At 34.0% G+C, this 12,007-nt stretch overlaps 1 protein-coding gene across 1 annotated transcript in view; it reads right to left on the bottom strand.

The window, feature by feature from the left end:
• Positions 6,078 to 12,007, bottom strand: part of LOC109842135 (uncharacterized mitochondrial protein AtMg00810-like) — a 6,610-nt gene continuing 680 nt past the window's right edge. The window contains exon 2 of the mRNA XM_020411044.1: positions 6,078 to 6,997. Within this exon, the coding sequence (XP_020266633.1) occupies positions 6,078 to 6,997 (920 nt within the window). The remainder of the gene's footprint in view (positions 6,998 to 12,007) is intronic.

Here is a 12,007-nt window from a genome sequence, read left to right as displayed (position 1 = left end):
AATTAGCAAAAGGTTTTATTGTGGAGAATTCAGAAAATTTTAGTTCTTTGGTCCAGATTTTGCGCGCAGATTCTGTGTTATAAGTTGACTCATGCACAGGCATAAGTCGACTTATGGTAAGTCGACGGTAAGTCGACTTATGGTAAGTCGACGGTAAGTCGACTTACGTTCTGATCTAGAATTGTTGGTTTTTAGCTCGGTCAAGTCGACTTATAGAGACTGTTAAGTCGACTTATGGTAAGTTAAGTCGACTTACGTTCTGTTCTCCAGTTGTTGATTTTCGCTCTGCCAAGTTGAATTATAGACCCTGATAAGTCGATTTATAGCTGGTTTTCTGCACAGTTTCAGTTCCTATTTGGATTCTGTTTGGGATTTGGTTGGTATAAATACCAACACGTTTTAGGTTTTATTTGGCTTTGATTGGGAATTGTTTTAGGGATATTATAGCATAGAAAAGAGAGATCTTTCTGAGCTATTGGTTAGGGTTATTGTTTGAGAGATTGAGAGCTTTGTTGGTAAGATTAGTTGATTGGTTTGAGCGATTTTGTAATCTCAGTTTGTACTATTCTTTTCTATTAGTGAAAACGCATCCCCTTCTTGCCCCGTGGACATAGGCAACTTGCCGAACCACGTAAATTCGTTGTCTTGCTGTGATTGTGACTTGTGCTTGTGTTTAGTTGTGATCTACCTCGTTCTTGTTCATGTGATTAGAGTTCCGTTGCACACAACATTTATATCATTTTTAAAGTGAGGAGGAAATATCTTAGAATTAAGGGGGGTATTTGGTGAAGTTTGCCGAAAGAACGTAACTCATGGACATGGCACATGACAAAAGACACTATTAATTATTGCGCAGAACCTCGCGCCATTATCCAACTCACTCAATTTTTTTTAAAAAAAACCACAATGGTCCACACTTTTTCAGAATCACTAATGTTTGCTCCTCGTAGAGGATTCATTAATTACCAACACACGAAAGTATCCCGCTTCGAGTAGCTTTACTACTCTTGTACGAGGGGCTTGGCATCCACCGAAGTCCACAAACCGCAAGTGAGAAGGGACGGGAGAAATGATTTTTAAGCACTGTATGATTGAGGGTACTAAAGCTTAAAGACTCCATATATATATATATTCCATGTTCCTTGTCTACCGTCGAATCATTGATGCACTACAACTATTTTGAAAGCGATGGGCCGGGATATGTCGATAGGAGGAGGGGAGGCTTGATATACATCGAAGGGGATGTGGTTCTAATTAATTTCTAGTCTAATGTGTGGCCTGTACGTAGCTAGCCTAAAGTATACAGCGCTATCTCATGGTTAAGAGCCGTCCATCGTATCCAGACACCGCATTAGCCGATCTCGACACATTGTGCTATACGTTGATGCAATCACGTCATCTCGCCCATAAGATTCTGAAACTCTGAATAACATGGGTTGGCTTCAACTTCCGAGTATCTCGTAATTAACACGCTCTGAAATTAATATGAGTAAAGCCGCTCGGATGACCTGACCCGTCCTAATTATGATCTAAGTGACCCTGACCCGTGCAGAGGCGGATCCCTTGCCTAGTTGCACCGCTAAGCAATTTATAATTTGCATACGAAAGGCATGTTAACCCTTCACATTTGCCGCGCAGCACCCGTACATATATAAAACTTAATGAAGATGGGTTAAATAGAAGGATTAATGTACTTAGCCCATTAGATAATCTGAAGAACTAAATTATTAACATGTTAAATAAGTTTTATTTTAGCAATTGTGATCAGTTTTAGTGTTTGGGAATAACAATGATTTTGACTATTTTCTTTATAATTAGAAGAGTTAACTCTTAATCATTCTAAATAGGAGTATTAGCAAACCCCTCATTTTGAGGGCTTAACTCATTTTAATCCCTCTAGAGGGGTCAGCTTAACCCTCTATATTTTTTATGTTTGCAAATTATAGAGGGTTAACTCACTTTAACCCTTGTATATTTTTTTTTGTGTTTGGCTGGTTAAGAAGGGGTTAAGTCTCATTAACCTCTCACTTAACCCTTAACCAAACGGTACCTAAAGAATTTAGTAGCAATTTAAATTAATCTCTACTAGAAAGTAAAAGCCCTCTTAAATTTCTAGTAAGAAAATGTACTAAGACCATTCCCCGTCATGTACTATGGTTTTATAATATGAAAAATATATATATTAGTGAACTCGCAAATTCCCCCATAATGTATCAATCTAACTATTTTGCCCCTTAAATTATGTATGTTAATATTAGTGTGATCATTTTGTGAGCCCATAGTCAAATATATAACAGATCAATGACATTATATTATTTCTTTGCATTTTTTCATGGCATGTTATTAGTCTTTTTTCCAAAAGTTTCTACCCTTTAACCCTTTCTAAAAATGAAAAATTATTATTTAAACCATTAAAAATACTTAAAATATAAAAAATAAAAGGTCACATCGTTAATCGGTTAAATATTTAACTGCAAGTTCACAAAACGATCAATATACACATAGTTTAAGGAGGAAATAAGCAAATTGATAGTTTAGAGAGGAAGTTGAGGGTTCACTAAGACTTTAAGGGAAAGTAGGTATATAGATACTTGTTGTCTGCCCCACAATGTATAATATAATATTTTTATTTTTAGGTAAATAGACACTTGTTGTCTACCACACAGAAATTTTCTTGATTCACCACATTCTAACTATTTTCGTGGAGTTCACAATGCATGCATGAAAAAAGGCGATTTGTTAGGTTTTTATTGGATTTTTCCGAATTTGAAGATGTTTCGGTTGATTTTTCAAAGTGTAGAATATTTCCATAAGTTTTCTCAAGTGTTATAGTATTTTTGTTGTTTATTTCAAGTGAGAGACTATTTCACTTAATTTTTTCAATTACAAGGGTATTCCCATAGTTTCCTCCAAGTGTAAAGGTCATTTCTAGAATTTAGAAATAGTAAGCTACAAATTAAAAGAGGAGCTTTTCTTAATATATAAATATTGTATTCAAAGAGAATATATCACACTACAGAGCACTCAAACAATTGATTCCTCTTAATGAAATGCAGTACAAAACAAATATTATATTCTCATCATAGAAAGGCAAATACACCCAAATACATCTATCCTACTATATAAAAAACCAACTGAGGACAATCTAAAATTTGTATGAGTGATGAACATAATCTCAGTTGTAATATAATTGTTAGGACAAAAAGGCAAATTAACAAGGGGCAACTTTATCTTTCTCTTTCTTTTTTATCATTCTTTTTCTCTTTTTTTTTATTTTTTTATTTTCTAGAATATTTCATTTATGCAAATATTTACACCCTCCAAACCCCTGATCCCCCCAAATAGAATATTCCATGTAGTACAAACTCATATAATTACATATTAGGTTCTAAAAGGAATACCAATGAAATTTATGTTTCTTTTAGGAAAGATAGTAACATGTGTAAATGAAGTCAAAGAATGTCAAAGTACAAGATATAAGTTCTTTGTGTGCAAATTATAAGTTTTGTGCATTAAGCACATGCATCCTATTCTACAACAAAATAAATGAAACTTATACAAAGAATGTTAACAGATGAAAAAAAATTTTATCTTCCCCTATATGATAAACGGACAGTTTCTGCAAATTTAAAGATGTCACATTATAACCGAATCAACTATGTATTTTTGACAAATAGAAATCTACTAAAGATAATTCTATACTGCTATATAAAAAACCAAATGGGGGTAATCTAAAATTTGTATCAGTTGTAGACATGTTCTCATTTGTAATATAATTTGTATAACAAGGGACAACTTTCTTCCTTTTTCTTTCTTTTTTACTTTCTAGAATAACTTTCTAGAATATACCATATCATGCAAAACTCTCTCTCTCTCTCTCTAGAATATTACATGCTATACAGTACCGTGACGTAGTATTAGAGTGCATATAATTACACATCCATTATATTAAGAATACAAATGAAATCTTTCAGGGAAAATAGTAACATGTGTAAATGAAGTCAAAAGAATGTCAAAGTATAAGATGTAAGTTTTCTGGTGTGTGAAATTTAGTTTTATGCATTAGGCACATGCATCTTATCCTACAACAAAAGAAATAAAACATACACAAACAATATTAACAAATAATAAAAAGTTTATCTTCCCCTATAGGATAAAAGAACAGTTTCTTGTGCTGGTAATTGAGTACATGCCTTATTAGTTTGCCTAAATATATGGCAACATATATTGAGAGATTGATTGAAGATTCTACTAGTTCTTAGAAGTAAAATAATTATGGCAATGAGTAAATTAAGGGATTTACCTGTTGGACAAATCAATTAATCCTACGGTGGACATTTATTCATTTTCTTGGAGGCCAAGAAGGAAGAAGCTATAAATAGTGAGGCTTGCTATGAGAATTACACAGTGCAAGAAATTAAAGAGAAAGAGAGCGAGAGTTGGAGAGCAACTATGCAGTTTTGCATTCGGTGCAAGAGTTGTGAGAAAGTCTATTGTTTGGGGACGTTCACAATAGAACAATTCATTGTGTTCCTCCCCCAATCTTGTAAAAAGCATCATTTCAGGTACTACCTTTCTAACTGTTGTTGTTTTATTCTTGGCTCTATTGTACTTGTACTGTCTCTTTGATTATGAGAAAGAACTAGAGATATGTGCCTTGTAAATGTAGGCAATTTGCCAAACCAAGTTAAAATTAATGTCTTGTGCTTGTGCTTTTTTTCTTTGTTGTTGTTTACTTTTCATTTGCAACATGATATAGATTTCTAACAATTGGTACCAGAGATATTAGTTTGGATTGTGCAGAAAAGTAACAGGTCATACAAAATATTTGGAAGCAATTCAAACTAAGTTCAAGATCCCAAAGTTTATTGATACTAACTTCACAATATGGAAGCTGAAGATGGATGCGACGCTACTGAAGGATGGTTGCTTGATTGCGATTGAGGGAAAGCCATCTGAGATGAAACAATAAGACTTCAAGGTGAAGGACTAGATAGCAAAGGCAAATCTCATACTGGTATTGGATGACTTCGTCCTCTTTAATATTTCATCTGATACTACAGAAAAGGGGTTTGGAAGAAGTTGCACATATATTCTAAGGCAAATCTTTGTCGAACAAGACTTTTCTGCATTGAAAATTATACAATTTGAGGATGAAAGAAGGATCGTTGTTGCATCAACATAGGAATGAGTTTAACACTCTAGTCAACAAGCTCACGAGCATTGAAGTAAAGATAGACGATGAAGAAAAGGCTATCTTGTTGCTTTGCTCGATGCCAGACTCATGGGATAGCTTAATCATGAGCCTTAGCTACAATTCATCTCTCAGTTTTGATTCGGTTGTGTCGTCATTATTAACTAAAGAATCTAAAAGAAATTCAACTATGAGATCTTCAGGCGATGTAATGATGGCAAGGGGTAAATCGATAGATAGAGGCAGTAGAAGTTGAGGTAAAAACAGATCCAAATCAATATGGCAAACCAAAGCAAAGTATTGGAAATGCAACAAAATTGGTCATCTTCGAAAAGGTTGTAAATTGTCAAAGGCAGATAAGCAGAGTGATCAAAAGGCTGAATCCTCAGAATATCAAGAAAATCTTGCAGAAAGTGGGACTTCTACAATAGATGGTGAAGTTTTATCTATTGATGAGAACTCAGGTACCATGCATGAGTGGATTTAGATTCTGGTGAATCTTTCCATATAACTCCATGTAGGGATTATTTTCACACCTATCAATGTTGCAATCGAGCTACTTTTTGATGACTCTTAAGTTTACGAACTTAGAACTCTTTCAAATGAAGAACTCACTTATATTTCTTCAATTTTCTCTCTTCATATCAAACAAGGATTACAATAGCCCTTTATATAGGCTTCAAAAACAAAAACGTCTAGGCATACCAATAGTCACAAATTAAACTCCTATTTTAATGCCATAAAGATAAATGTCATAAATGAGTAAGTTACTCTTATTCTTCCATAACCTATGTCTCTTCACCTTCTAAACTTATGACCCTTGCACTTCTAAAACTCATTTATTCTAGCATTTTAATTTGATATTCCAACACGCCCCTTCAAATCAAAATGTCTTTATGCCAAGCATGTCTCTTAGCCTCATGAAAGTTTCACCTGATAATGGCTTGGTGTATATGTCTGCCACTTGTTCAGTGGTGTGACAATGCTTCAGTTCAACGGTTTTCTGCTTTACATGGTCTCTGAGAAAATGAAACCGTGTATCTATGTGTTTGCTCCTCCCATGATGTACTGGGTTCTTTGCAAGATGGATGGATGATTTGTTGTCCACAAAAATTACGGTCGAGTCTTCTTGTGGATGATCCAACTCCTTTAATATGTTCCGCAACCAAATTGCTTCACATACTGTAGATGCAGCCGCCACATATTCTGCTTCACATGAAGATAAAGCTACAACTCCTTGCTTCTTTGAGGTCCATGAAAATGCAGTTGACCCAAGATAGAAAACATAGCCTGTGGTGCTTTTTCTCTCATCTTGATCACCTCCCCAGTCACTATCTGAGTAACAAACTAGTTGTGCATTTTCATCATATGCATAGAAGAGACCCAGGCTGAGTGTGCCTTTGATATACCTTAGTATCCTCTTCGCAGCTAGCCAGTGAGATTCATTCGGTGTCTCCATATAGCGACTCACAAGTCCAACTCCATAAGTAATATCGGGCCTTGTGATCGTCAAGTATCTCAGGCTGCCAACTAGACTTTTGAAAAGAGTTGAATCCACGAAACGTCCGTCTCCTTCTCTTGATAGCTTCATTCCGATGGCTACTGGGGTGTTAACAGGGTTACATTCATTCATCTTGAACTTCTCTAAGATCTCCTTCATGTACTTCTTCTGGGATATAAAAATCCCCTCTTGTTGCTGCTTCACTTCAATGCCAAGAAAATAGGACATTAATCCATTGTCTGTCATCTCAAATTCATTGAACATTGCCGCCTTGAATTCAGCAAGCATCTCGGTACTGCTTCCTGTGTACAATAAATCATCAACATAAAGACAAATTATTTGAAATTCGCCTCTATGGTGTTGGCTTTCTTGTTTTGATGATGATTTACAAATAATTTACTACTAATGTTGTTTGTCTAGTGTTTGTGCATTCCTATATTTTGTAGACAAACAACGTTGTTGGAGGATGGATGGATTGCGCTTCAACGATCATATCCAAAGGAGGTTGGCGGAATGTCGGTGAAGCCTATGCAATTCAAAGTTAAAGATCAAGTTCAAGCTTCATCCGCAAGTGTACCAAGTCAAGCTTAATTGAAGATCAAGATTGCTTGAGTAATGTAGTTTAGGATTTATATTATGTGTGTTAAGTACGTTAAGCTCTCTATGTATATATATAGTTATATATATACATGCATGGTTTTGGGTTTTCATGTTTTGGACATACTTGCAAAATACATGAGTTTTCACAAATGGAAATTCAATTTGATAAATTCTTTTTCTAACATGTTTGTTTTCATATTTATAAACATTTCGCAAAGTTTTATCAAGATGTTTACAAACATTTCTCAAAGTTTCATCAAGTTTGGAATTGATTTGTTATGTTTAATGGAATTTACAAAATCATGTTTTTCGTTCGTGCATGTTCGTGCATGTTTTTACAAAACAGATGAGTTTTCACAAATGGGAAGTGATATTTAAGAAATTCTTTCTTTTAAATATTTATCTACATGTTTAGAAACTTTCCTAAAAATTTTACTATTTTTGGAGTTGATTTACTGTGTCCAATTGATTTTACAAAATCATGTATGTCAGCAGATTTTCAGAAACTGTATATCTGTGTTCAAACATTTATTTCTCTCAATTCTCCCTCCAACTCTTGATATATTGAGAAGTTTTCTAAACTCTATTTCTAGCTTTTTTATATATTTGATTATCATTGTTATTAAGCTAGAACTACATTGAGTTTAGTTTTGATTTATATCTCTTTGTTCACACACAACCTTTTGAGCTTATTGTATTTACATTCATAGTATAATTTAGGGTTGTGGGTTTGTGACATTGAGAGTGAGCTTAATTGAGTTCTCATCTTGTTAGAGAGAACAATCATTTGTTATATTGTGCTTATTGTGAGATTCACTTTGTAATACACTTGTACACCGAGTGAGGAGTGTGTGGTGAGAGTCGGGGATCGTCCCAAGAGGAGTGGCGTCGGTTGACGTGCCTAGGGAGAGGTTGTAACCGAGCACTTGAGGGAGACACGGCTAGGTCCAACACTTAGTGGGTGTAGAGTGTGATTGCAAGAGTGTGAGTTGTAGAGTTTTCGGTTAGCTAGAAAACCGAGTGTGTAGAAGAAGTTCCGGCTTCCAAACCGGATTGTGTTAGTGGATTTCTCCCCGGGAGTGGGGAGCGGAGACGTAGGACGGAAGGTCCGAACTCCGTGATCATATTGCTTGTTTGAGTGTGCTTTGGCGTTCATTCATATTTATGTTCATATCTTATATCGCCATTGTCATTAGCTCATTATCTATATCATCCACTATCTAGTTTAGATTGTTTACCCTTGAGTTTATATATCCTTGCTCATATACTCATATATATTTCATCATATAGGATATATCACTTTGTGTATATTGCTTATTCTTGTTTATAACTCTTGTATATCTATCTTGCAAGAATACAACTTGTTAATTAATTTTAATTGGCATTTAATCGGATTAGATTAGCATAAGACCCTAATCACCCCCCCTCTAGGGTCTAACAATTGGTATCAGAGCTTGGTGCTCTTTGATTTAAGGTCTAATCGCCTTGAGTTAAAGATCCAAGTTAGCTTATTGTGCTAATCTAATTTTGAGCTTTATTTGTATCTTGCTTGCCTTTTATATTATGGATATGCATGGTTTAGGTTATGCCATCAATATTGCTCCTAGATTAGATAATTTCCCCTATGCCCAATGGTGTGTTAGATTTAAACTTTTTGTTCAATCTAAACACTTTGATTTATGGGAAATTATAGATGATGCTTATATTGTGCCCACTTTGGAGAAATCTAAGTGGAATAAGAATGATCATCGTATGTTTACAATGAACAATATTTTGTTAGAATATTTGCTAAATGCTTTTAATTCATCTATGTCTAACAAGTTTGTTCATTTTGATAGTGCTTACAAACTTTGGAAATTTATAGAAGCACATCAAGGGGACTTGGAGGCGATCCAACAAGCTTTGGCGGATCCGGCTTCAAGTTCATGTGGAGCGTCATGCACACGTGCACTAGGCGATAGCCCTAGTGAGGTTTGCGAGTTCGAACCCGATAATGATTTATCTAGTGATGAACTTGCTTGTGCTAGTGAAAAATTATTACATGCCTTTAACAAATTGCAAAATGATTTCATTAATTTACAAAGCAAGCATGTAGAACTTATATCCGATCATGAGAAGCTAGCTTCCAATTTTGATATCATTTCCAAAGAAAATGTTGCTCTTAAAGAAAGTAATGATATGTTAAAATTGGAAAATGAGAAATTATCATCATCCATTTCTAGCTTATCTCATGCTAAGATTGATGCCATGTTAGAAGTAGAGAACATAAAGAATGATACAGCTTCTTTTATAAATAACTATTTATGTTCTACTTCTAAAAATGCATATGTGCCTAAAAATGAAGATTTGAATCTTATGAAAAATAGTATTTCATCTTTAGATTCAACTTTGAAAATATGCATTAATAATCATAAGAGGCTTATGGACATGTGTGCCAAGACTAAATCAAAATCATCTACTCATTATGCACACATGTATAGCAAAACTTATAAGTGTTCTATTTGCGGCCGTCAAGGTCATTTAGCTAAGTTTTGTTATGATGCACACAAACATAAGAATTCTAATGTTCCTTGTGCATCTCATATAGCTTCTTCATCTTGTTCACTTACACATTCACATGCTCATTCTCACAAAGTTCATCATAAGCATGCTAGTGTGTTCAAGTGTGATTATTGTGGTCGTTTTGGTCATTTGGCCAAATATTGCTTTGATTTGAAAAGAAAATCTCATTTGACAAATGCTTCCAATAGACCACATGTTTTTAAATGTGATGTTTGTGGTAGGTTTGAACATCTTGCTAAAATTTGTTGGTAAGTTTGAACATCTTGCTAAATTTTGTTTTGATATACAAAAAGCTTCTAAATTACAATATGTTCCAAATAAACCATTGTTTAAGAATGTTTCTCATTTGCAAAATAATTTTAAAAGAAAATCTTTATTTGCAAATGATTCCCGTGCACGAGCTAATGGTCCACAAAAACAAATGGATCTCTTTCATTGCACAAATTGCAATAGGAAGGGTCATTTGAATGAATATTGTTTTGACCATGTTAGTGCACCATATGTGCCTAAGAGGGTTCATAACCCTAAGGCTTTGAGCTTTAATGATAGGGGTCATGTCCCTAAATCTTTTGGTACCAAGAGTTCTTGGGTACCAAAACAAATTTAAACTTTAAACCAAGAATTTTAGTGTTCTTACTTTTTCCTTTCTTGGTTTTAAAATTATGTCTTAAAATATTTTGATTATGAAAATAAATTTATAATTGATAAAATCTTATGTTTTCATGATTATTTGTTTTGTTTTGATGAGAGGTTTGTACTTATATAACCCTCCGGGTTCATCGGGTGTTTATTCCCAAATCAAGTTTACCGGATGCTAAAATGATTATATGGGTTGGAACAAGCTCAAGAGCTTGATATAATTGTTGCCTCTCTTAAAAATTTTGTTTTGATTTGTTGCTTTTGAATTCATTATAATTCACTTATATGATGATATTTATGTGTTTGTGCTAATGGATCATCTATTCGTGCTTTATAATGTATTCTATGAGTGGTTTGATCAAGTTATGTAAAGAAAAAAACATCGTTTTTGGATATAAACTTTGATTTATGATTTCAATTGGTTGACTTGTTTTCATTTGAAAACTTTTTACATGATTCTCATATTTCTCTTCTTTTGATTTCATAAATCTATTTTATACATTGGCTTTTATGATATGAGACAATATGTTCATCTTGATATATTTATATATGTTCTCATTATCTTCATGTATGTGAGAAAATTTTTAGCATATTCATGTATGCTTGCTCACATATGTTTTGCCATGATCTTCATCGCATATATTCTATATGGCTTTTTGATAGGGGGAGCAATCATATATATATATGAGAAAAATGGGTATACTTGGTACCAAGCACAAATTTTGTGCTTGGTAGTGAGGTGTCTCATTCTCATCCACTCATTCAATTGGGGGGACCACATTCAACCCATGTGAATGTGGTCCCCCCATTTGAATGAGTGGAGGATAATATGCCACCTCACTACCAAGCACAAATTTTGTGCTTGGTAGTGAGGTGTCTCATTCTCATCCACTCATTCAATTGGGGGGACCACATTCAACCCATGTGAATGTGGTCCCCCCATTTGAATGAGTGGAGGATAATATGCCACCTCACTACCAAGCAGCCTTGCAATTCAAAGTTAAAGATCAAGTTCAAGCTTCATCCGCAAATATATCAAGTCAAGCCTATTGAAGATTAAGATCAAGCTTTGGTATATTTAGTTTAGGTTTTATATTATGTGTGTTAGATACTCTAAGCTCAATATCATATACACACACATAGTTGGTTTCTATGTATATATATAGTTATATATATACATGCATGGTTTTGAGTTTTCATGCTTTGGACACACTTGCAAAATACATGAGTTTTCACAAATAAAAATTTCAATTTGAGAAATTCTTTTTCTAACATGTTTGTTTTCTATTTAGTTTAGGTTTTATATTATGTGTGTTAGATACTCTAAGCTCAATATCATATACACACACATAGTTGGTTTCTATGTATATATATAGTTATATATATACATGCATAGTTTTGGGTTTTTCATGTTTTGGACATACTTGCAAAATACATGAGTTTTCACAAATGGAAATTCAATTTGAGAAATTCTTTTTCTAACATGTTTGTTTTCATATTTATAAACATTT

Source organism: Asparagus officinalis, chromosome 5, assembly GCF_001876935.1.
Source record: "Asparagus officinalis chromosome 5, Aspof.V1, whole genome shotgun sequence".
NCBI lineage: Eukaryota > Viridiplantae > Streptophyta > Magnoliopsida > Asparagales > Asparagaceae > Asparagus > Asparagus officinalis.
This window is presented reverse-complemented; position numbering and strand designations above follow the sequence as displayed.